This window comes from Colias eurytheme, chromosome 8 (assembly GCF_061535395.1).
Source record: "Colias eurytheme isolate Ceu_HAF_F1 chromosome 8, ilColEury1 Martin Lab GWU primary, whole genome shotgun sequence".
In the NCBI taxonomy this organism is placed as follows: Eukaryota; Metazoa; Arthropoda; class Insecta; order Lepidoptera; family Pieridae; genus Colias; species Colias eurytheme.
The window spans coordinates 7671507-7697090 of record NC_142987.1 but is presented as its reverse complement, the minus strand read 5'-3'; the positions used below and the strand labels follow the sequence as shown (position 1 = coordinate 7697090).

General features: G+C 35.3%; 5 protein-coding genes across 6 annotated transcripts; 4 read left to right on the top strand and 1 right to left on the bottom strand.

Moving 5' to 3' along the window:
- Nucleotides 1-1262: 1262 nt before the first annotated feature.
- Nucleotides 1263-12653, top strand: Sap130 (Sin3A-associated protein 130). 2 transcript variants are annotated; one of them, XM_090104797.1, is made up of 12 exons: nt 1263-1690; nt 1843-2176; nt 2373-2516; nt 3001-3189; nt 4288-4430; nt 6818-6962; nt 7551-7665; nt 7788-8303; nt 8563-8654; nt 10827-11014; nt 11700-11822; nt 12259-12653. In XM_090104797.1, exons 1-12 carry the CDS (start codon nt 1442-1444, stop codon nt 12409-12411), a joined length of 2391 nt encoding a protein of 796 aa, XP_089960923.1. In that variant the 5' UTR covers nt 1263-1441; the 3' UTR covers nt 12412-12653. The 2 variants fall into 2 exon arrangements, with proteins under 2 accessions (XP_089960923.1, XP_089960922.1); XM_090104796.1 differs by having other exon boundaries at nt 6815-6962.
- A 1586-nt stretch (nt 12654-14239) lies between these two features.
- On the top strand, nt 14240-18356 carry mRpS23 (mitochondrial ribosomal protein S23). Its single transcript, XM_090104746.1, has 3 exons — nt 14240-14405; nt 15985-16149; nt 18024-18356. The coding sequence occupies exons 1-3, from the start codon at nt 14362-14364 to the stop codon at nt 18280-18282; spliced, it is 468 nt and encodes a 155-aa protein (XP_089960872.1). The 5' UTR covers nt 14240-14361; the 3' UTR covers nt 18283-18356.
- Nucleotides 14457-15674, top strand: LOC149906635 (uncharacterized). The gene is made up of 3 exons (XM_090105003.1): nt 14457-14890; nt 14969-15169; nt 15258-15674. The coding sequence occupies exons 1-3, from the start codon at nt 14622-14624 to the stop codon at nt 15421-15423; spliced, it is 636 nt and encodes a 211-aa protein (XP_089961129.1). The 5' UTR covers nt 14457-14621; the 3' UTR covers nt 15424-15674.
- An 813-nt stretch (nt 18357-19169) lies between the features above and the next one.
- On the top strand, nt 19170-20538 carry hoka (membrane protein hoka). Its single transcript, XM_090104795.1, has 3 exons — nt 19170-19326; nt 19903-19986; nt 20265-20538. Exons 1-3 carry the CDS (start codon nt 19281-19283, stop codon nt 20423-20425), a joined length of 291 nt encoding a protein of 96 aa, XP_089960921.1. The 5' UTR covers nt 19170-19280; the 3' UTR covers nt 20426-20538.
- On the bottom strand, nt 20537-25163 carry U2af50 (U2 small nuclear riboprotein auxiliary factor 50). The gene is made up of 8 exons (XM_090104793.1): nt 25032-25163; nt 24380-24952; nt 23152-23234; nt 21857-21979; nt 21687-21774; nt 21349-21502; nt 20951-21035; nt 20537-20816 (listed from the first exon to the last, which is right to left on the bottom strand). Exons 1-8 carry the CDS (start codon nt 25045-25047, stop codon nt 20685-20687), a joined length of 1254 nt encoding a protein of 417 aa, XP_089960919.1. The 5' UTR covers nt 25048-25163; the 3' UTR covers nt 20537-20684.
- Nucleotides 25164-25584: the final 421 nt, after the last annotated feature.

The window sequence follows — 25584 nt, the reverse complement described above, 5'->3', positions numbered from 1 at the left end:
TCGCTGTCTCCTCGCAAAGTTTTGAACGATGCGCACACGAAAGCGACAGCAACGCAACTTTTTCTTTAAAATTTTCTTCATTTATCAACATGGATTTAGAAGAGACGGTTGTGGTCTGTGCTCTTGTCCCGCATAGTTCCCATTCCCGTGGGATTTCCGGGATAAAACCTATCCTATGTGTTAATCCAAGTTAAGCTCTATATGTGTGCTAAATTTCATTGTAATCGGTTCAGTAGTTTATGCGTGAAAACTGAAAACCATACATATGTACCTACAAACCTTTCCTCTTTATAATATTAGTATAGATATGTAATCGTAATTGTAAAAAGTAAAGTAGTTTTTATTTAATAGATACTTTTTAGTGTATTTTTCAACACGAATCAAACGAGCTCAAACTCTATAAAGTTGAGTCAATATATTACTAAGTTCATATGGCCACCTTCCGATTCCATCATCAAATCAGCTCTATCTCATAATAATGTTTCATCGCTATCCAATTTACATGCGTATACAAAATTTCAGCTCAATCGGTTACCTGGAAATAAATCAAAGTTACTTGCTACATTTCAATTAAGTCATCGAGACCAGACAAAAATGCTCATAAAATAAAAACTACTGGGCTTATCCGAATAAAATTTATGGGACCAATTCCACACCATTCCGCATCAAAAAAAAAAAGAATCACGTAAACCGGTTCAGAAACCTCGGAGTAATCGGTGTCCATACATAAAAAAATATACCGGCCGAATTGATAACCTCCTCCTTTTTTTTAAGTCGGTTAAAACTACTGTGTACGAGAATAAATACGTTGACATAAATAGGTATTATCGCTACGCCGGTTACGCGGCAACTGGCCGGCGGCCGTCGCCTGGCAACATTTTTGTCGCCGTGCGCGCACTTGCATTGAAACCAATAGATAGGGCGACAGTTGCGTCGCGGGCTTGTCTCCGAACCCGCGGACAAAAAAGTCTCCCGGGAGTTGCGTCGCTACGTACGCGCACTTTCATACTAGCCCATGGCTGGAGAGACAAAATAGTTGCGGAGACAAAATTGTTGCGGAGACAAAGTTGCTCGTGGGCGCTCGCTCTAAATGTTTTAAAATATACAGCTGCAGTTAGTGTGTTCTTAGTTCAATTTTTAATTCAATTCAATTTTATTTTATGAATGACAGAGACAATTTTCTTTAAAATGAAAAAAATAATCTGACATTATTTATGTCAAAAAAAGTTTCATAGATACTAGAAGTCTATATCGCTTGATATCGCTACTGCGTTTGGAAAGTTCGAATATTATATTGTCAAATAATTGTTGAATTGTGTAAAGTCTAAATGTTAATTTATTAAATATTGAATCAATTTAGCTAAGGTTTTGTGATAAATACTTTGCATAATAACTATAAAATGCGTTAGTAAACTGGCATTTAAGTGTATACTGTCCGAAAATGAGTAATAATCTAGAAAATGATCGTTCAATCACAACTGGTAAAATGTATCCAATCGACTTAGCTCCACAAAAAATTACGATAGTAAAGAGCATTTCTAATGCGGATGTTAAAATGGCTCATCTCATACCAGGCCAATCAAAGACATCTGGTTCAAATCAAATTATTACACATACAAACGCTGGATCCGTGGGTCTTATGCGTACAGCTACTGCAGCTCAAATTATATCCTCAGGCGTAGCTTCACAGGTATTTATTACATATTGCACATTGTATAACACATTGATCTATTCAATAATACTAAATAGAAAAAGCTTTGCATAAAAACTATCATTGCATTTTCTTGAAATAATTATTCATTTTTTATATCTATAACTGGATTTTGTTTTGCTTTATTGCAGGGAACTCAGATTGTATCACAAGGCAGTCAATTAATAGGACAAAATGCGCAAATTTTGACACAATCCCAACTTATATCAAGCAGTCAATTACTAAGTCCTGGTACTCAAATAATAAGTCAAGGAACGCAACTATCTGCACAAGTTTCCAATACCAATAATCATGGTAGTAATACTCAAGCAAGTGTCACATCAACGGTCAGTGGAAACCCAGTATTGAATGTGGGGGGCCAACTTGTCAGTGGTGCAGGAAATTTAGTTGTCAGTTCATCGGTGAGGACTCTTCCGCCCAGTGTGAGAGTTCTACCACCTATTCCGCATCATAACCCAAGACCAGGTATTTAAATAGTTTTCTGTAAAATAATTATCTTAGTTACGTATTGCTGTTTGTGTGAAAGAAAACCTAAACCAATTTTAACATGATATTATAGTATTTTAGTAAAAATAGTTTTATAAAATAATTACCTTACTCTCTCAGTTTCCCAGTATTTTAGTTAAAAGTTTCAATAAATAATACTTTCAATGTTTCTCAGTTCTCACAAGTGTTAACGTAAGCAGTGCTAGTGGAGTGCTGGTCAGCAAAGGGGTAACCAGTCATGTACCAAGAGGTCTGGCAGCTGGTGCCTCATTGGCTGTTCGCCCCGTGGCTGCATCAACACAGCCCAATGTTAGTCAAGGTAATGAAAACTGAAAAATGTTACAAATAGGCCAATCTTTCTTAATACTATTATAAAGGCGAAAGTTTGTATGGATGTGTGGATGTGTGGATGTATGGATGTATGGATGTTTGTTACTCTTTCACGTAAAAACTACTGAACCGATTACAATGAAATTTAGCACACATATAGAGGGTAACTTGGATTAACACATAGGATAGGTTTTATCCCGGAAATCCCACGGGAACGGGAACTATGCGGGTTTTCCTTTGAAAATGCGGGCGAAGCCGCGGGCGGAAATCTAGTATGATAATAATTTCATATTATCTAGGTGGCTGACAATATTTTCAACCATCTTGATCAAAGTGCTACATTTAAGTATGCAGAGAAATAACAATTAAAAGATCACGGTCTTTTCATTTTATTTGCATTCTTTTTTTTAATATAAATAATTTGATGAGACATTTTTAAATTCAACCTGCCTATATTTATTATAATTTCAAAGGTAATAGTGCCTGGTCAGGAAGCAATCGAGGTCGCGGTGCCTTAGTGTACGGTTCGAGGGGCATGGGTCGTGGGGCTCCGCCGCGGCAACCGTCACCGGCGCCTTCGCCTTCCCACACTACAGCCACACAAATCTCACAGCCACCTCACTCGGCTATTGTCACTTTACCAAGCTCTACTGTTCTCACTTGTAAGTATATTATTTTTTTACTATTGTATCATAAATGAAAATTATTATAACATCACTTTTGGTTTAAAAGTTACATTATACAGTGCAACCTTAATATAACGTACCTCAATATAACGATTTCCTCGATTTAACGAATTTTTCGTAATCCCCTTGAATTGTCCATAAGATTCAATATAAAATATCCCTTTACATTACGAACATTTTTTGCGAACAACCTCTTTATAACGAATTTTTAACCATCAAGAAAAGTATAAATACCTCTAATTAACGAATTTCGTCAACCCAAAACCTTTATATAAAGTTCCAACCAATGTAATGATTCTTAATCTCATAGTATGTGATTCATGTCGCGACAGGTTTCGAACAAAATCATGGTTCGTAAAACAATCATTTTTGTTTAATTTAAAATGGAAAGTAATGTGAACACTGCTGCTCGTCATTATTGTTAAAGATTCAAGTTGAAATGGATCAGAAACGTAAAAGACCTCTTTATAACGAATTTTAGACCAACCTAACCTCAACATAACGAACCTCAGTTCAACGAATTACTTGATATAACGAATATTTATTTGTTCCCTTCAGATTTGTTATATCGAGGTTGCACTGTATTAAATTAAATCAAATGTGGAAAAAAAGTGACCTAATTTCTGTATTTCATTCACTAAAGATGTTGACATAGACACAAGATAAATTCTTATTACTATTTAATTATTTATCTATGCTATAAAATATTTGCTTCCATCTTGAAAACTACTGATATTAATTATCTTTACACTTATGAATTAAATAAAGCTACTAGACCTTGCCGCACGCAAGACCTTGAAATTATTGATAAAGAAACACACTGAAGATAATTTTTCATGTTGAATGTACACTGCTGCCGGGATTTTATTTATTTTATATTTTGTGAATTGTAAACTTTATAAATGAAAAATTGATTGTAGAAATTCAAAAATGAAAATTAAAATTATTAAAAATGTTGTTTCATGATTAGTGGAATATTTGCTGTTGTTTAATATAAAAAAAGAAAACATGTGGAAAAAAATGTGTCAATTTACAGTTCAGTTAATACTACTAATACTGAATATTTCTAATTAGCCAGTGGAGTAATATCAAGTACAGTGCGTGGCGGTGTGGTTGGTGTGGCGAGTGGTCCGTCAACTAGACCCAAAACACCAACGCCGCCCCCTGCGACGGCCAGACCATTGCCGCTTCTACAGAGAAACTATCAGCCTGCTAAGGTAACTATAAATATAAGTGCCGAAGAATAATAAAGTAATGTCTATTTAAACAAATCAATAATTCAGAATAGCTTAGTACTGTACATATTAATTTTAAATCTTATTCTTATATTTCACCCCATTTTAATGCATAGAAGGTTGTGTAATATTTTATTCTCAGATAATATTATATAATATGCAAATTTCCATCATTGCACAGATCTCTGTAGTCTGTTTAGCAGCATACAAATACCCCACGAGCGAACTTGACGTTTTCTATGACGCTAATTGATTATTTGATTCTTATTTTATTTAGAGTGCGGTAAGTTAATATGACACAAAAATAATACTATTAAAATTTAGGAAAAATTTAAATTTATTTACATTAAAAGTCAGTCAATAAATAAATAAATAATTTATTTCAGACACAGAGATCTACCTATATAAAAAAGCAATTTATGTTAGTCAAATTATTAAATTTAAAATTTATGTTAGTACCTATGCACATTACAATTATAATATATAGTCAAAAATGTTATAACAACATCGAAGGGACTACTCATATTGATTTGTAAAAACCGATAGTTGTAACAACCGGTGACAGATATTAATAGGAAAGATAATATGTACATACATATATATTCATGTAGGAAATTAAACCACATTTTGTTTTCTTCAATACAAACGTATAATATAAAAGAACAATATCATTTTTCCATCATTTTTTTATGCATAAAATCAGTAATTTTAGTTTGTTTGAAACACTTCTGTCGTGCATACACATTTTGTAATTCACGTTGGATTTTAATCAGCGTATCGTCCCAATTTCCCTGCATATGGAACTCTTCATTAAAAAGAACAATCTATCGTAATACACTAACAGCATTGAGACCGTCAATCAAAGTTGGCACTGTAAATTGTTCTTCCGAGTCTTCCTGTTCATTTTCATTTTCCTCTTGAACTTCACGTACAATATCATCCTCCGTAGCTGGTAGCTTATCTACACTGGCAGCTTAACCACTCATTTTCCCGCCGACAATGCCATGTCGAGCCCGGAAACGTTGAATCCAACTAGACGAGCAAACAAAATCTTCACCAAAACGTTGAGCAAAATCGTTTGCTTTTTCTTGAAGAATTGGTCCATTTATTGGCACATTATTTGTCCTTTGATATTTAAACCACTTTAACAAAGCTTCCTCAATCTTCGTATGCCGCGTTGTTCTGGCTCGTTTCATTTTCAAAAAATTCTTGTCGTAAAGGATTTGAATTTTCTCCCTTTCTTTCCAAATGTGAAATTGTTGAAATTGTCGAGTGTGATACACCATATTCTTTTGCCAGGTCTTTGTTTGGAATTCCTTTCTCTAGCTTTGAAATAATACGCGATTTTTCTTCGATATTGATTTGTTTTCTTTTTTGCGCCATGTTACAATTTTCACAGTTAACTCAACAATATGTTTTGGTGCGCCTTGTGTAACGATAAGTAAGAAACTGACTTATGAGATATGACGAAGCGGGCCTTGAGGCTACGGCATTCATGTGCTTTGTTTCTAAGAATTACAAAAGACTCTAAACTTTGTTTACTTTAACAATCATAGCCATTGACTATTATACTGTGCCAGATGTGGATACAATTATCTACCTATTCAAATTGTTTGCAATACAGCTGAGCGGGTCGTTCTACAGATATAATTCTCCGAAAACATTAACCAAAAAATGTGGTCGCTTAATACGGTATGTCGTAGTAAACAATGTCGTAAAAACCAATGTTTTCGATAAGGCGGTCATATAACATTCAGTCAGGACCTTTGATTTTGGTCATTTTAACCGGTTATTCTAAACGATGTCGCCATAAACGGTTTTGACTGTAGCAATATAAGTCGAAAATTATTATCTATATAGGTACATATAATAAATCTGTAGGAGGGTCAATTCTGTACATTGAAAATATTGAAAAAATAAATAGCAGGGGGTGTTACTGGATCGATACCAAATCCAAATATGTGATTAAAAAATTTTTTGTTTGTCTGTCTGTCTGTATGTGAAGACATCACGTGAAAACTAATGGTTCGATTTTGATGAAACTTGGTATAATTATACTTTATTATCCTGGGCGTAAAATAAGATACTTTTTATCCTGAAAAAATACGAAGAAAAAAAAATTTTCAGTTTTATCCATAGACGTTGTTCTGTAGAACAGCGAACACACGTTGGGTATTATTATAGGCCTAGCCGTATTTGAGTCCAATAGATATTTATAAGATGTTATTATCAGAGTTACTCAAAATGGAGAAATAAACCATCCACGCGAAGACCGACATCCGGAGTCGCGGGCGGAAGCTAGTAAACAATATATTAAGCCAAACATGAGTCTAGATAGTGTGTTTATAAGAACGTTACTCGTGAAGCAGGTGGTAGGCGTGGCGGGCGTGGGCGTCCGCGGCGTGGGCAACAGCGCGCCGCCGCAGCTGTACTACGAGGTGCCGCGCGCACAGCACCCGCACGCGCACCCGCCGAGACCGCTGACGCCGTTCGCGCATGCGCACACCACGCAAGGTATATATCACACTAGCTGTTAGTAGTAGCACAGAATACATAATAGTAGCTAAACGCTACAGAACGGACACTCTCCGCCTCCCGCCAAAATTAAACTTGCCTCACCCCGCGCGATCGAGATTAAAATGGGCCACATTTTTCTGCAAGGACGATACGCAACGAAGATTGACAACATTAATCAAATTGACTTAAAGTAATTTTATTATTTTGAATTTGTGATTATCGTTTTTCGTAGATATTGTGCTGTGTACGGATGTATTTCATCCGAAAAACGCGATTTTTTTTTTACGCTAGTCACAAATGTGCCAACCATAAAGCGTTAACACACACATTTGCAGTCTCTACAGTGTGACTGTCAAAACAATAATTTTTTATGGAGTGTTCAGGGTGTGGTAGTAGTGCGTGTACATGTAATTCTGCAAAATTGGCTACATTACCGCTAAGTATGTATGTATGAAAGAGTAACAAACACACATCCATATTTCGTTCTTACAAATTTTAAATTTTATAATTTGGATTATTTGTAGAAACGCTTAAAATACTGGATTATTCTATTAGTTTTTATTGTTGTGATTGGTTTGTTATTAGCCAATGCAGTGAATACCGTCCAGACGTCGCCCGAAGTGCGACAAACTACAGCAACTATCTCCAGCACACCAGTTCTGCCCAGGCCCTCAATACTTAGAAAACGAGAAGTTGATGGGTGAGTTTATACAATAGAGATTTTTAAACAATTTTAATCAACTTTTTTATCCATTTGGTTTGCATGCCTTTTTTTATTCTTCAAGAGCTTAATTAATTTTTTTATATCCTCTTAATTACCAGATCACCGTCAAAGAACCAATCAAGCAGTATTTCAACAATATCAACGGTGGGCAACATTGGCAACGTGAGTCTCAGTTCCGGCAACATAGCCAGCCTGAGCAACAACAGTTCGAACACGTTGAGCGGCATAGCGACACTTAGCAGTATTAGCAATATCGGCGGCGTCGTCCACGTGGGCAGCGTGAACAACATTAGCGGCGTGAACTTGAACACAGTGAGCATAACTAACGCGATCGGCCGCGCCAACGTGATCGGCGGCCTCGACACGAACATGGGCGTGGTGACCGTGAACAATGTGAACAGCGTGAACAGCGTGAACAGCGTGAACAGTGTGAACAGTGCGCGGAACAGTGTGTACGCGGGGAGCACGGGGTGGGAGGACGTGACGTCGATGGGCGCGGGGCCGGGTAGCGGGTCTACCACCATGTCGGCGGCGTCCTCGCCCGCGCCCGACCTGGAGCCCGAGCCGCCGAGACATGCCGACGTGTCGCCCAGGAAGAAGCCAAGGAAACAGATGTGAGTGTGAACTTTAATACAAAAAAAAACACAAAAATCTTTATTGTTACTTAATTTGTAGATAGTACAATGCACTAATCTCCACACTAGGATTCCCCGTCTTGTGGAGAATAGTAATGATGTAATTATACATTTCTTAATACTTTTCATTTATCTAGTGAAGAAGGAAGTATGTATTAAGAAAAATTAAGCTTTACGTGGTTATAAAAGTATAATGTTTTAATAATAATAAAATATAATATTCATTTTATTTTTATAGGCTAAGCAGTGAAGTGAGACAGTGTGAGTTTCCTCCTGAAGAAAAACCACCAACACCACCTCCAGCTCCTCCGGTTAACCCAGTTCCTAAACGTAAGTACATTAAATATTTACTTCTTTGTAAATATAATTATAATGATATAATTATAAAATATAATTGTAATATAATAGACTAGAGTAGATAATTTTTGAAACAAAAAAAAATCGCAGTCGGATGAAACCCATTAGAGAAGGAGGGGAATATGATAAAAATGTAAGGAAAAATAAATTACGGTCAATCCGAGTTCGGGAAGCGGGAGAGGGGAGCTTTTAAGAGAAAAAAATGGTTTCTCTCGATTTCCGACAAAACTACAAGTCCTATAGAAAAAAGTTCAATGGCAAAGTTGTAGGTAATTAAAAGTTCTACAACTTTTGTATTCACAATTTTTTCACATAACCTCAAAATTTAGGTGAAAAATTCAAAAAACCAAGTTTTTGGTCTTTTATTTTTTCTACTTCAAAATTTATTTTTTTTCTACGAAATTTGGTGGAAACTTACTTTATTATGTCCCAAATACACTGTAATTTATTTGATTGAAAATATTTATTTTTTCGCCTTATTTTGAATTAATACCAAAAAAACAACCTAATTTTCAATCGAAAAGTCACCCGTCAAAATATCAGCTTTTTTCAAAAACGTGGGGCTCCTTTTATTCATTGAAATCTCTTCTTTCATATGGTGTAAAAAAAATAAACACCACCATAGTAAATGTTCTCAGGAAATGCATACAAACAGTGTCAAAATTAGCTTTTACTAAATCAGGCACACTTCTCGAACTACCTGAAATGTTTTTATCGACATCATTTTGCTTTTGAATATGCTGTAAAATATTAAACTTAGAACAGATAATTATTTTTCTTTTGAAATATTACCGAAAAGCCGATACAAGAGAAGATATAGAGTTCAAGAAGTGTGCCTGATTTAGTAAAAGCTCATTATTACACTGTTTGTATGCATTTCCTGAGAACATTTAATATAGTGGTGTTTATTTTTTTTTACACCATATGAAAGAAGAGATTTCAATGAATAAAAGGCACCCCAAGTTTTTGAAAAAAGCTGATATTTTGACGGGTGACTTTTCGATTGAAAATTAGGTTGTTTTTTTGGTATTAATTCAAAATAAGGCGAAAAAATAAATATTTTCAATCAAATAAATTACAGTGTATTTGGGACATAATAAAGTAAGTTTCCACCAAATTTCGTAGAAAAAAAATAAATTTTGAAGTAGATAAAAATAAAAGACCAAAAACTTGGTTTTTTGAATTTTTCACCTAAATTTTGAGGTTATGTGAAAAAATTGTGAATACAAAAGTTGTAGAACTTTTAATTACCTACAACTTTGCCATTGAACTTTTTTCTATAGGACTTGTAGTTTTGTCGGAAATCGAGAGAAACCATTTTTTTCTCTTAAAAGCTCCCCTCTCCCGCTTCCCGAACTCGGATTGACCGTAATTTATTTTTCCTTACATTTTTATCATATTCCCCTCCTTCTCTAATGGGTTTCATCCGACTGCGATTTTTTTTATCTTTTCATTATTTTTAAAGGCCCAGTCCCCAGTCTATAAAGGCTATAAATAAATAAATATAATTAATTTCATAATTTGTGCCATATACTGTTAACTTTTAAAACAAAACAAATTCACATGTTATTTTAATTTATTGCATTACATTACTTTGATTTTCTTCACATAGATATAAGTTGTTATGTACTATTTCTTGATATCATCATTATCCCTTGCCTTATTTACCCTAAGTGGGTTCGACACATCATTCACTATCCCACCTCACATTTCATTTATGCTCATTGCTCATCATATATTCCACAATGTATTCATATAACCTGCCCTACATCTACATTAATATCCAAAATCATCTTGCTAAACATTCCGAATCTCAAAATGGCACTGAAACAATTGTTCTTCTACTATGTATTAAGAATAATGTTACAAAAAAAAGACGGGTTGCACTCCGGAAGTGCCGGCAGAAGTGAAAACTTGATTATTAACGTTAAGCATGTTTGATATTTTCTAATGGTATCCGTCTTACGCTTTTTCGATCAGGTCACGTGTCCTGACGCGAGTTTAAGATTTTATACCCATTACAGAAAAAGTGCTCAACGCCGCTAAAGAAGTTTTCACTTCAATAAGTCTTGGTCGCTCGAATAAACGAATGAAAAAAATAGTTTATTAGAAAAAAACATAATATAACGTATACACACTGCGCAGGCCCGTCGCTCAGCTCGACGTACGTGTGCGGCTGGCGCAGCACGGCGCTGCACTTCACGCGGCCGGCGGACGTGCGGCGGCGCGAGGCGCGCGCGCGCGACATCGTTGCCATAGCGACGCAGAAACACGTGCTCGTCTCCGCGGAGGGCTGGAAGGTGCACCACCTCACTGCGCAGATGGACGACCTGGTGTGTGCTTTATGGTTTATTATTTATGGTTTAAATCATTAACCCGTAAACAAACGTAAGATTAGCACTATATATAGATGTAATGTAATTAAACTCGACTTGACAAACTTATCAGAATTGGGCTGTGGCCCTAGATCATGTCTAAAATGTGTTTCTCATTCTACATACAAACTGGTAAAGCTGCCCCCTTTTTTTCTCTATTATCAAAACTTAAAGTTTTTAAACATAGAAACCTTTACAATAATCTTTTCGCAATTTAGTAATTGCATGTTAATGCCATATTAATAATCTTATATATAAAAATGAATCGCAAAATGTGTTAGTAAGCGCATAACTCGAGAACGGCTGAACCGATTTCGATAATTCTTTTTTTATTATATTCCTTGAAGTACGAGGATGGTTTTTATGTAGAGAAAACGTAAATATGTACCACGGGCGAAGCCGGGGCGGACCGCTAGTTAAATAAAAAAATATTACTTATAACACTTTATAATCGACTAGCGGTCCGCCCCGGCTTCGCCCGTGGTACATATTATTTCGCAATAAAAGGTAGCCTTTGTCCTTTCTCGGGTATCAAAATATCTCCATACCAACTTTCATGCAAATTGGTTCAGTAGTTTAGGCGTGATTGAGTAACAGACAGACAGAGTTACTTTCGTATTTATAATATTAGTATGGATTACAGGTGTCACTAGAAGCCGATGTAGGGGACCAGTTGGAGAATGTTCTCCGTGCGCTGGAGACAGCGTCGGGCCGGGCTCACAACGCTCTGAAACCGCTCTCACATTCCCTGCTTGAACTTATTAAGGTAAATTATTGAAGTGAAACTTCTTTATCGGGGTTGGAAAAAAATTTTGTGTAACATTTTTCCGCTACGCGCCATCTTTTTATCCCTACCACGCGTGATTCGACGTATTTCCGTAAAGTTGCATATTACAGTAAATTATTTTTTGAAAAATAAGGTCATAGAGAAGTTTCACTTCTTACGTGTTTACACTAGTACACGCACACATTTTTTTATATACATTTTTTCTCAATCACATAATATGTAAATTGTTAGACTGGTTAATAATAAGGTAGCGTCGAAATTCAAAACTCTAATCAAATAAATTTCAAGACCAGAGTCTGTACTATGTATTATAAATTAGCTTGGAGGATATAATATTAAATATGCCTTGATTTTGCATTGCTTTAGAATTAAAACATTGTTAGGAATAAATTTGAACGAACCCATATTTTTACAGGGGAACATACAGAGAAGTAAAATAGTATGTGAAGGAATTCAAGAAGCAAGAGAAGATATTCTCCGCGTTTTCAAGCACAGGAACTTCGTGTCCGACATTCTCACGCGGCAAGCTGACAAGAGATGTTTTAGAAAACACCGCTCACAATCATAGCATACAACCCCCGCCAGTAAAAATAAGTGCAGCAAGAGAGTTAAAAAAATGTGTCTGCAATAAATAAACTATGACTTAATGAGTTTTAGAATGATCTGATATATCGGACTTGTAAATAATGTAAAAATGTTACATGATATGAAATGACTAATTTGCTAAAGTTTATTCTATGATTTGAGTGCTTTGAATTGTTTTGTGATGTCCTAATTTTATTTTTAAGAATAAAATTGTCTTAATTATAAGTGTTTTGCTCTTACTTTTTAAAAGTTTCCCATCATGTCTGTTTCGATAAAATCTAAAATTTAGTAGAGCTGACGTTAATTTAAAAAACAATAATGAAAAAGTGGTGGCATGACAAACCTGATTATATCAGGAAAAAAGGGCATGGAAGTATATTAACCTATTACTCTCCTCTATGAAGTATATATTACTTCGTAGTGGTAGGTAAATTAAGCAAACACCACAATACACAATGGCGTATGATGGGCGGTGGGCCATGACTTAAAACCTTTTATGTCAAGTAGTGGTCAGTAGGTACTAAAATCACTATATTGCAATGGTGAATGGACCATTGTTTGAACAGCACAGGCAACGCTACATTACGATTCCTTTGATGTGTGGCCGATAAAACGGCAACACCCCGATTGCGCGCAGCAACTGAAAATTGTACGCCACGATATACCATTACCCCCTGTACGCAATGGTGATTGTCTGAAATGGGCCAGCATATGCCATTGTTTACTGGGGCTTTGGGGGCTACACACCATTGATTTATCTATGGTGACACTGACCACTGTCATAGACAATATTATAACCATAATGTGTCCTTGGTCTTGGAGCTTGGTGTGTCCGAGGGTGTGTCCCGAGGGTTTTGACTTTTGACTGATCATATTACTTGCTCTGTGGACTGATCACGTGATCAAAGTACTGCGAGTACCCTCGAAAACGCCAGTGCTCACAGTAGAATATGGCGGCGATTTATGACGTCATATATTTCTCTAGGGTACTGCGGCAGTATACTGGCAGTCCATAACGGAACGAATTTTTCTACAGTGATAGCACTGTGCAGTGGTTGCAGTGCATATCAGGGCTGTTTTCCAATTACAGAGCATAATGCGGCTCAGTGCCACACAATAATTGGAACGTGAAACGCACCCGCTAACAAGTTTCAACAAACTTGTCGGCGCCGATCAGCGCTTATAAGCGCATGTTCATATATTTTCCTGCGCGGGTTACCAGCGCTTATAAGCGCCGATAAGCGCTTATAAGTTTCAAGCTTTCTTTCTGAATACGCCCTAAGGGCGCGTTCCCACCGTGTCGTGACGACAGATAATCGTGTAGTTTTAAGTGTCGTGGCTTATATGTTTAAATGGAGGTGTTCACATTTAGAACGACACAATTTACTGTCGTCTACGACAGTTTTTGCAGTGACGACACTTTGTCGTGACAGTGGGAACGGCAAGCACGACAGTCGTAAAACGATAAAAAATCGTGGACGGCAACTCTATAACGTCCATTGAACTCAGGAGAGTAAACGCACTAGTAATCACCAAGCGAACGCAGAGGCGACTAGATTTGTAGCTTGCTGATGATGTGTAAACGACAAAGCGACTCCCAGGAAACGATAAAATGTGGTCGCGATCCAATGGGAACAGCTAGATACGACAGTCGCTAAACGATAAAAAATGTTGACGACATACAATCGTTATAATGGGAACAGGTAGAGACGACAGTCGTCGAACGATAAATTAGTCGTTACGACATAGTGGGAACGCGCCCTAAGACTTGCGGTCTTGCCAGTTGTCATTGTCATTTTGTCAAATGTCAATCATCTGATAGAAATATAACCTAATTGTTATTATAAAAAAGGATGATAAAACTTTAATTTGAAACACATATCCAGAATTTAATATTATAATATCAATTAAACCAGGCTAGTGCTACTTGAAAATGGCCACAAGCAGACTGGAAAGAATCGGTACTATATTTACCAGGTAAACAAACTTTGTAAAAGAAAAAAAAAAATCAAGACTAAATTCGATTTTTTTAAACGTGGAATAATAAAATAAAAATAGGCGGGAATCCTAAATTTTATTCGCGGTTGTTTGTCGTGTTATTTAATCTTTCGTTAGATAATAGCACTTGGAGGCTTTTGCGTTTATTGTTTATAACCTTTTATTACTTTATTTATTAATTAAGGATTCATTAAAATGACAAGCGTTAAAAAGAATATTAAATCTAAGTTTGTACCAGACGATATAAGTGATTTTTTAAATAAGTCACAATTTTTGAAAGACTCACCTAAAAATAAAAAGCCCCAAAAGCGCCAAAAGATTGATCAAGGTGATGAAAATGTGCCAAATATTCTGGAATATAATGCTCAAAATTCCAAGAAAAAGAAAATTCACCAAGAAACTGAAGTTTGTGGTGAATCTAGACAAAAAATACTCAATATAATGAATTGCCAACTAGAGGCAAGGTAAGCTTTTTCAAATATTTTATATCTATCTCAATAGTTTAAAGAGTTATCATAATTCTTTGTTACTGTAATTTTCAGAAAAAAAATTAATGAAAATCTTCAAAAAAATTTAAATGAAGTGATAAACCACTTAGAAAATGATTATAATGTTTTAAAAGAAAATGAACAGAAATTAGAGCACCTGACTACCTCATTTATAAAATGTATGCAACAAGCAAATGCAGCTCATAAACAAAAATTGAAAGCATTTAAGGAAATTCAGATGACTTTTAAAAAAGAGTATGTACAAGTAAAAGGTAGATTCTAAAAAAGTATTTATCTAAAAATTAATTTCGTAATAATTCAATACCATTTGGTTAATTTTTAGATGTGATGATTTAGAAGCAGAACACAAATCTGAATTGGCACAGTTGGCCGAAGAATTAGAAGAAGACATCAATAAGTTAAAGCAAAAGCTTATATCTGAAACAAAAAGAAATGGATGGGAAACTTTGCGTAGATCTTTCTTTCAAGCAATGCAGAATGATTTTTAGTTTAATTTTTAATGAATAAAGTTCTTTGCTTATAATTTTTTTTTATTCTTTATTTCAAACATGCAATGCATTTTTTAAATGTATTATTGTTTTTAACTGTAGAACTAGCTCAACATCAGTTCAATATATAGGTATGTTAACAATATAATGTTATATTTTGATATGATCCCTTTTTCATAAGAGAAACGATTTTGGAAATTGTGTACTTGAAATTCCATAGTAATAGCTTTATCTTACAAAATATTTATAATATCCTAGTCATTAATAACTCAGGCCCCAGAATCAGACACAATAGAAAATCTATTGTGTCGTGGACCGATCGGGCCGTTCAGGGCTCAATGGGTTAAGAACTGAAGATAAAATTACGAACTACCTGACCAGCACATAATTATATCCTCTATTAAGAATTGAATGAGTCTATCCTTTGCCTTTGACAAATAAAAATAAGTTAAATGTACAATAAAATCATTAAAAAATCAATGTAAGATCTAGTGTGTCTTAATTTTTTTGCTATAATAACTGTGGAAAAATGTAATACTAATATATATTTTTTTATTACAGAGTTGAAGGACTCTTATCACGCGGTGCTATGAAACCTGATGATCGTCCAATATGGTTCGACGTATACCGCGCTTTTCCGCCTTTAATTGAACCTAAATTTGCAAGACCGAAGTCTGAAAAACAACCTATTAAACAAATTCTATATAAAGAAGATGTTGTTAGAGTGTGAGTAAACAATTAGTTTTGATAATAAACAAAGAAATGTTTAAAACAGTTTTAATCTTATATATAAAATTCTCGTGTCACAATGTTAGACTGCATACTCCTCCGAAACGGGTGGACCGATTCTCATGAAATTTTTTGTGCATATCGGGTAAGTCTGAGAATCGGCCAACATCTATTTTTCATATGTACCACGGGCGAAGCCGGGGCGGACCGCTAGTAAAATATAAAATAATAGCATAAACGCTAAAAAGTGTTTGAACTCTCAAAAAAAATAACTTGACCTTTTTCAAAAATTATGTCATGTTTAGCAATTATTTTTTTAAAGTAGGTAATAGATACGCTATAAGCTCTCAAAACAAACAGAAAATTTGTGCTGTAATGCTAGGCGTCCATTACAGGCGGATCGGGCCGGGCCGCATCGCAACGGGCCGTCTCTAATGGACGCGCTGTTTGCTCCTGCGTCCACCTGTGCGGGGCGCGGCGGACCGCCTAGGCGGATTTTATCTAACAGACGTTCGCCGCTCACATCCGCCTGCCTGCGTCCACTAGACGGGTCGGGGCGGGCCGGGCCGCAGCGCATCGCCGGCAGAAATCCGCCTGCGAAGCGATATCCGCCAATGCGTTGCGGCCCGCCCCGGCCCGATCCGTCGCTAATGGACGATGTTTCATACAAAACATAGGCCGGCGTATTTTTGCGTTGCGATGCGGCCCGGCCCGATCCGCCTAGTGGACGCCAGCCATTATTAACCATATTCATAGACTGAGGTGAAATATATAGCATTGAAACAGTAAGAACGAAAGAGATAGTTGGTAACTCTCTGCTACGCTTAAGTGTAAGCCAAATGTCACTTATTGACCAATCACAGCACTGCATTCAAATCACAACATTGCGTCCTTTTCATATTAGACAAAACCACTATTTACTTTCTCTTTCGCCGACTGGGGTAAGAGATCCTGATTAGGATCTCTTCGCGTCTTCACATCGCGCGCCCTGGTATAGTTGCCGGCACGTAACTTGACCACTTTTTAACTTAGTGGGGGAAGCTTGTGAAATGTACTAAAACTTGATGTGCAAACTACCCCCACCACGCTAATTTTTTGCCAAGAAGTCTGCCGGGCGCTATAAGTTATAACGTATCTATTACTTTAAAAAAAATATTGACCTTAAGTTATTGATGCACGTATGAGTAGGATTCTCTCATTCAAAGTAGGATACACTTATTATGAAGAGTATAAATTGAATGTTACATATAATAGTCCGGGATACATCGCCCATTTTTGCAAGTGATTACTATCAAGCTAATTTTTCGTGAGTAGCTTTATTTTGATGAGGTGCCCAATAATTTCATGTACGAAACTCTCGATTGTGGTAGCTACCAGAGGAAACAAGGATAAAATATTTTGATTTGATGGTTCTCAAATATTAATTACTAACTGAATGTTTTTTTTTGTTCAATCTAAAGATAATTATCTAAATTATTCGAAAAAATATTTGTCCTACAAAATCTATGGTTTGATCAAAGAGTCCCCCTTTCCAATGTGTATCGATAACGAAGTCATCATAAATGATTACTAACCAGCTGATTTTTTTATTTTCACTTATTTAATACTTATATAATTCAACAGACATATTGTCCTACAAATTGCGTAATAAATATTTGAGAACCGTCAAATCAAAAATTTTTATCCTTGTTACCTCTGTAAGCTACCACAATCGAGAGTTTCGTACATGAAATTATTGGGCATCTCATCAAAATAAAGCTACTCACGAAAAATTAGCTTGATAGTACTTAATCACTTGCAAAAATGGGCGATGTATCCCGGACTATAAATAATACATTCCATTATTATATCAATAATTATTACACACTTAGGAAATTCCATACAAAAGGACATGGCATAGGAAGCAATATGCTCAGCCCCTATGGAGAAACCCAAACAAAGAAGTTATTACAAAAATATGAACAACTGCAAAAGGAGGGCATACCAGAAGAAGAAATCATCGAAAAATCGGTTGCTTCAGTCATAAATGAACGAAATGCAGAATCGGTTAAAATAGATACAATAAATCCCGCATCTGTGACTGGACAAGTTTTATCAGAAGCTAATATAAAGAACATATTTAAAGAATAGAGAATTAACTGATGATAGGTAGTTAACTATATTGTTTAGGTTTAGTTAAACAAAATAAATGATATGAGTTTTAAGTTTTGTTTCATTTTAGACCTAAGAAGTAAATTAAGGTACCTAAGTAATACCTACATATTTCTTTCGATTCCTACTCATTTTCTCGATTTTCTTCGTTAGGTATCATTCAAATGGAAACTAAATGAAGAATCCTAGTCCTACTATCCTACTTGGGTATATTATAAATGCGAAAGTTTGTGAGGATGGATGTGTATGCGTCTGTTTGTTACTCTTTCACGCAAATACTACTGAACCGATAACAATGAAATTTAGCTCACATATAGAGGGTAACTTGGATTAACACATAGGTTAGGTTTTATCCCGGTAATATCACGGGAGCGGGAACTATGCGGGTTTTTCTTTGAAAACGCGGGCGGAAAGCTAGTTTTCAAATATACCAATAACCACTAAAAGGCATGTTCTGTTCTATAAAACAGAATGCAACCAAAAGTGCATTTGAAAAATAAATCTCCATCGCGTCGTGACTACGAATAATTTACGTAGTTATTTATTCTGTCTGGTATGTAAATGGATTGTGAGAGTCGTCGCGTTGGTTAGAATATTAATACCTACTAACAATCCTACAAAATTAAAAATCGTGGCCGACCTAAACTTACCTATCCTGTGCTGGAGCCTGGAGACCAGGCTGAACAAAACATATTTTCAATGAACCGCGATTATTGACGCATCGTCGACCTATTTCTAATAATCATGTCATGTTAATTTATAGAAATTATGACTCATTATATAGGTAGACAGAACCCATATCATCTGAATTCTGAATGCCCTACCTGCCCTATACTTATTTGTACTTGCGTGTTATCTTATCTCTTTCAAAGATAAACGCGTGCTAAAAACACCTATATCATATAGTATCTAGATAGCCAGTGAAAACGTTTGTTGGTAGTAAATTTCATTCTTAAAATTTTGTGTTTTGAATCAAAATGGCACAAAGAAAGTCAGTTTTGTTTTACTTAGCTGTGATCTTAGGTAAGTACCACCTGAATATTTTGTTACTTATTTCCTGTGAATCAGGTGTGTAGACTACAGAATAACATAATCAGTAGGTACCTAATTAGATCACCTCATAAGCTATTAAAGCTCATGTGAATCATCATAATTTTCATGGTGCATAAATAATTTAATAGTAACCAGCTTCAGTATTATTAGAAACTTCGCTTGTTTCAGATAGAGTTCACGAGAGTAGGTACTAAGTAGTAACTAGTAGATCAAAATATAATATGACTAAATTACAATATGTTTAACCTAAATATCTGCAACAAGTACCTACCTAAGTATGTGTAATATAAATGAAATAAATTGTGTGTAAATTGTTACCTCTCCTCTCGTGTTCATCATTACAAATTGTTCAAATGTGCGACATTTATAATACCTATGATACATAAAACATATTTTGGTGGATATTGAAATCGCAAAAATAACACTTCTTTTATTTTTATCGAGATAGGTGCTTAGGCGACATCAATACGAATTTTAGGATGCGATTAACATAACTATATCTATGTACCGTACCATTTTATTAAACATCCTATAATTTAATTACAGTTATCTTAAGCACGCTCACTCATGAAGCTGAAGCCAGGAGGAAGATTTTACGAGGAAGGCGAGTGATGACTCGAACTTATTACCGTAAGTATATTTCAAATAATTTCCGTTTAGTAGATAAGCGTGATCAAACAAAATAAAAAGTTTTGTGACGATGCATGGATATATTTTGATGATACTTTTCAGTGATGCAGCTTATGTATCAGAAATCAGAATAACATAGGTATTTAAAAAACTTGCCTTTACCCGTTAGTGAAACCTTAAAGCCTTAAATAATCTTATGCAACTGTCTTTAGAGGTCCCTAAGAGTACGACAACTAGGTATATTATTTTGTTCTTAACCTTGTTCTCATGACTTGCAGGTGGAAACGCAGTGCCAGCTTGGGCAATAAGTATGATGGCCGGCATTGGAATGTTGTTGATTGGCGGCGTGCTGTACGTTGTCATGAGAAAAATTGTACTTTCTTCAGAAACGGGATCTCTGAACACGTACCAACCAGCGATGCAGCACGAGCACGTTTAATTTTTTACATTTTGAAAATTATAAGGTGTCAGTGTATCAAAATTATTTTATAGTTTTTCATCTATTATATTGTTACGTTAAAACTTAATTATTTAAATAAAACTAAAAAAGTATTTGTTTTTATTTATTATATCATATTATTAATATAATTTTTAGAAGGTACATGTACTTTCGCGTAAATTAACATGTCAATCAATGCAAGGTTGTAGAAAATTAGTTCATAATGAAATCAGAATGAGATGAATAGATGGACAGATCATTAGAATTCTCTTCTGTGATATTTGTCTGGGTCGAAGTAGGAGGTGACGACGACTCTATTACTGAACTTTCTTCCTGTGAGTGTTTGTTGCGCTTTCTGGCAATCGGCGATACTGTTGAACTCGACAAATACCTAAAATAAAGAATTTGTTAAAAAAATACTTTTTGCATGTATGTAATAACTCATTTCTGTTTTTTTTTAAATATATTTATCATTAAAATGTGAATCGTTATCCAAATAAAAACAAAATAATGTCTAAAACATACTTTTCCACATCCCGGTACGTCAACACCTTCTATTGGTCGCGGAATTTCTATACTTCGCACGCAACCATATTTGTTACATTCCTCCCTGTAATTTAAAAACGATTTTAAAATTGCACATACTTGTTTAACAAAAGTAAATACTTTTCGTTTCGTTTCCATAAATAAAAACTGTATTTTACCCTTGAATCAAATAATGATATATATAGATACTAGAGGTCCGCCCCAGCTTCGCCTGTGGTACATATTTCGCAATAAAAGCCTATGTCCTTTCTCGGGTATCAAAATATCTCCATACCAAATTTCATGCAAATTGGTTCAGTAGTTTAGGCGTGATTGAGTAACAGACAGACAGACAGAGTTACTTTCGCATTTATAATATTAGTATGGATATAACATACTTAATATCTTCAAGTATATCTTCATATTCCTCTTCATCACGAAGTTCATCTGGTGTGACCATGTTCAATAAGCACAACACTTCAGTAGGTGGACCCGCCCCAGCCAGCGTCAGGCCGGCCACTTGTAACGTCACAGGCGCTGCACCCGTCATTGCTAAAAAATTAATTAAATATTAGAATTGTTTATACAATCATACATTCCTACTACTAGCCGGACCTAAGACCTCATTGAAAAGAAAATTAATTCGTCTTAGCCTTAGTCAATGTGCCTATATTTGCTATAAATGTGTGCATGTGTGTGGCGTGTGCTTTTTCAAGCGAATTTATATGTGAATTACCTAATGTGGAATTCTTTGCTCCGATACTTGCTCTCTGCACGATCAGTTTTTTATCTCCCAGTTGCATACCATTGAGACCAGCAATAGCCTGTAAATTGAGAACACTATATTGTATACTAATTTGGAAAATTTGCATAAAATCAATTGTAAGTTGCGTCTGTGTACTTTACCTGGTCTGTCATAGTTATGTCAACATATTCAGCAAAGGCATAACCCTTGCTGAGACCTGTTGATGAATCCTTCACGAGATTGAAAGCTCTTAGCTGTCCAAATGACATCAGAAGTTCTTTCACCTGCACGATATTATTTAGAATTAGATAAACATTCGTAAAAATTAAATAAAATTCGCCATTAAATATTTTCATATTTAACAATTACATTATGCATCACTATCTATTTGTACAGAAAGTATTACAGCATTTATCTTTCTGTTCCCGTAAGTATTTGCTCTTTAAGTCAGCAAACATCAATGAATTAGTGTAATCTGACCTGTGTCATAGCCGCAAGTTATAATCACATGTGAACGTAGGAGACTTGCCTTGTCGTGCCGGCGTCTCGTTCAAGTACAAGACGTATGGGTGAGAATGAGAGACAACAGTGACACGCGGGCCGCGAATGTACCAAATCTAAGCTAGGGAGGGGCAAAAAGCAAACTTTATCAGTGAGATGTATAAGAATGTATTGAGCGTGTAACGTGCACGCTCATCACGGTTTGGGTACCTGAAAATACCTGAAACGGATCAAATTATATCGCGGCTCACTGCTGGCAGCACCGTAGCCCTGTCAACTGTTGAATCTCGCCCTGTAATAGCAGCGGCACCTACGGCCTAATGGGAACTCGCTAAAATCTAAGCTAAACAACGTAACAAGTCTCAGTGGTTGCACAATGGTCTTTGCAAGCTTTAAACGAGAGATACCTAATTTGAAAATGCCATTTGGCTATGTAATTTCTACTAAAGGAATTTTATCTTCGGGATAAAAGATGTTCATTGCGACTAACCTGCAAAATACAAGGTTTGATGTATAAAACGTCATTTTAGGATTTTGGTTTCTAAATAAAAATAGACTACTGATTTGATTTTTTTAACTTTCAGTTAATATTATCAAGTCAAATTCAATAAGTCTGTTTCTATAAGAAAGGCTTAACTAGGTATTTTTTGTTACAGGCCTTGATTCTAGGATATGATTTAAAATGAAATTTAAATTCAATAGTGTGTAATTGTTTGACTTTCGTCAACAATTGAGAAGATTTATAATACTTTTCTGATGATTATTAATCAATTCCTTAAATATTGATTTGATTGAGTAATATTTCTTAATTATGGATATCCCATTACAAAAGCTGGTAGTAAGTTATCTGTTAGTCCAAAATGACCAAACATTAATTGATATTACCATAGTTAATAAATATCACTCATATATTTTATTTACACTTCACATTATCCCTTCGCCATTTTTAACTTACCTGATCCTCATTAAGGTAATTAGGCAGACCTCCAATAAATATTTTATGAGGCGAATCTGGAACAACTGTACTTATGACACCAGCTGTAAAAAAATATTACCGAGTATTGAACATACATATTCCTAAGGGTATTTTAAATTTATTTCAGTTGTTGCATAAAACAGTACCATTCACAAAGCACCAAGCCACCACAGCCAATAAAATGTATGAAAATGTCATGTTGATCTCATACTGTGTTCTTTCTTGCAAGTTGAAAAATTATAATTACATTCATTTTCAAAAACAAGTGAGAAAACAGTGTTGTTCTTGAGCTTTGAATTTTACATATAGGTAATAGAATTGGAGTATGTGGAAATTTAAATCACTATTGGTAAGTAGCCAATATAGTCTATGCAACAATAGAATAATTTATAAGCTTTGTATGTATACAATTCTTTAAAATACAGAATATTAATTGGTAAGCAAAACTTCTTGCCAGTTGGTACCTTACTAAGCAATGAGTTACAAAAAGATAAGCCTTTATCATGGCTAACTAATAAAAATAAATGTAAAATCATCCAAAATCCACACAGGTAATTTATTTCTAAATATTAATTGGAAAGCTAAGGATTATTAACACTAAAAACTATAAACAAGCACTTTTATAACAATATCTATTTAACTAGCATTAAGTATTTTTTGAAAAATTATACAATGTTATGTCTATAATATTTCATCCATAATATTTCCATAATCAAACCATGAACTATTTACAAACATTAAATTAAAAGAAAAAAAATATTGTTGTAGGCAAGGCCAAGTTGTTGCTTCACAACCAGTTGTTATCTATACTCATGAACTTATAACATAAATAATTTCATGTTTGTAAGCTATAATGGTAAAGATGTAAAATTATAATTGGTTTTTAACTGTACGGTTAAATGCACTTAACATTATATGTAAATGTGTGTGTATAAGTAAATACAATTGCTTCAACAATACTTTGGTATGATTTGTGGCATCCTCAGATAAATTTAAGAACAACACTGGTACAATCTATGTCATCCTAAACATGCCTGAATTATGTAAATACTAACATAACAAATGTTACACATAAGGTCAGAAAGGTCCAGTTAGTAGCAGTTAATTATATTAACTAAGACATACTGTAAGATGCACAAGCATTGTCATTTAGAGCAAGCAAATAGCTAGTTGATCATAAAAATTAAAAAGCATTTATAATACTCACCAGGAACATTGATAGATGGATTTTCAGTACCAGGCATTGGTTGATAATCATGTGGACGGCGAATTTTTAAACTCTGCCCCTTAAAGTTTATTCCATCGAATGCCATAGCTTGTGTTGTCTCATCTATGGATCTAAATTCAAGGAATGCAAAGTTTTTGTCGAGATTAATTTGACATGCCAGAACAGGGTTGCCGGCGGCTTGAGCCAGCCCTGAAAGATGCATCTGTTGATTGAAGAATTCCATTGTCTCCTCTTCCGTCACTCCAAATGGTATGTTGCCTACGTACAAGCGTCGTGCTTGACGTGTTATTGTAGAGCCAACAACTGGTACGGCAGCTTGTGGCGTATCTGCTACAATATTTGCCGGTATTTGACCCGCTGCTTGCATGGCTTTATATTGCAATGGGGTAATATGCTCGAAGCCTGGTGGAGGTACATCCCAGTATAAAGACGGCTTACGACGACGGGATCTCTTCGATGGCGATCTAGATTTGCTGCGTCTTTTTTCTCGACGATCCCTAGATCGAGAACGACTACGGCGTCTTTCTCGTGAACGTGATCTGCGTCGACGATCTAAAAAGATAATGTACGTATAATTTTACAATGAATAATGGACCGAGATGTGATTGAGAACATTGGATCATGAACATACCTTTGTCTTCACCCATTTTTTCTTAACCAATTAAATTCACAATACAAACAACAGTCAACATAAATTGAAACGCTTGCATTTATACAAATTACAAAATGGCGACGCGACAGACACAGACCGCTAAAGGTGACACAGATACCTAACAGAAATCCATCGTGGTTTAGGTTATGACAATTGACATTTATGAATTTAATGACGTCATGGGGGAAATAGACAATTTGGCACTTTTAAACAAAGTATATATAATGGTCGTTGATACAAGGCTATTTGAATCAAAGTGATCACAGATAAACAAAGGTAAAAATATTATCTGTAGATTGAATATATACAGATAAATTTATTTAATATATTTAAATACATTTTTAGAAGAATTAAATATTATTAGGGCGTATTCAGAAAGAAAGCTTGAAACTTATAAGCGCTGATCGGCGCCGACAAGTTCCGACAAGCTTCAACAAGCGCTGGTCAGCGCTGGGCGCTGCCATAATATATAAAATTTGTTTTGCTCTGTTTCAACCTGCTTCCTTTGTGTAGAACGAACCAGCGTTGACAA

What these genes read in the sequence shown, in the direction of transcription:
- Sap130 (XM_090104796.1), top strand. Translation starts at nt 1,442, where the DNA reads ATGAGTAATAATCTAGAAAATGATCGTTCAATCACAACTGGTAAAATG. An exon ending in GCATCATAACCCAAGACCAG is followed by an intron (nt 2,177 to 2,372) that starts GTATTTAAATAG and finishes AATGTTTCTCAG; the next exon opens with TTCTCACAAGTGTTAACGTA. An exon ending in CCCTGCTTGAACTTATTAAG is followed by an intron (nt 11,823 to 12,258) that starts GTAAATTATTGA and finishes ATATTTTTACAG; the next exon opens with GGGAACATACAGAGAAGTAA.
- mRpS23 (XM_090104746.1), top strand. Translation starts at nt 14,362, where the DNA reads ATGGCCACAAGCAGACTGGAAAGAATCGGTACTATATTTACCAG. An exon ending in ATCGGTACTATATTTACCAG is followed by an intron (nt 14,406 to 15,984) that starts GTAAACAAACTT and finishes TTTTTATTACAG; the next exon opens with AGTTGAAGGACTCTTATCAC. An exon ending in AAAGAAGATGTTGTTAGAGT is followed by an intron (nt 16,150 to 18,023) that starts GTGAGTAAACAA and finishes TTACACACTTAG; the next exon opens with GAAATTCCATACAAAAGGAC.
- LOC149906635 (XM_090105003.1), top strand. Translation starts at nt 14,622, where the DNA reads ATGACAAGCGTTAAAAAGAATATTAAATCTAAGTTTGTACCAGACGAT. An exon ending in AATTGCCAACTAGAGGCAAG is followed by an intron (nt 14,891 to 14,968) that starts GTAAGCTTTTTC and finishes TGTAATTTTCAG; the next exon opens with AAAAAAAATTAATGAAAATC. An exon ending in CAGATGACTTTTAAAAAAGA is followed by an intron (nt 15,170 to 15,257) that starts GTATGTACAAGT and finishes GTTAATTTTTAG; the next exon opens with ATGTGATGATTTAGAAGCAG.
- hoka (XM_090104795.1), top strand. Translation starts at nt 19,281, where the DNA reads ATGGCACAAAGAAAGTCAGTTTTGTTTTACTTAGCTGTGATCTTAG. An exon ending in TTACTTAGCTGTGATCTTAG is followed by an intron (nt 19,327 to 19,902) that starts GTAAGTACCACC and finishes ATTTAATTACAG; the next exon opens with TTATCTTAAGCACGCTCACT. An exon ending in GATGACTCGAACTTATTACC is followed by an intron (nt 19,987 to 20,264) that starts GTAAGTATATTT and finishes CATGACTTGCAG; the next exon opens with GTGGAAACGCAGTGCCAGCT.
- U2af50 (XM_090104793.1), bottom strand. An exon ending in TCCATCTATCAATGTTCCTG is followed by an intron (nt 23,235 to 24,379) that starts GTGAGTATTATA and finishes ATTTTTTTACAG; the next exon opens with CTGGTGTCATAAGTACAGTT. An exon ending in GATATACTTGAAGATATTAA is followed by an intron (nt 21,036 to 21,348) that starts GTATGTTATATC and finishes TTTAAATTACAG; the next exon opens with GGAGGAATGTAACAAATATG.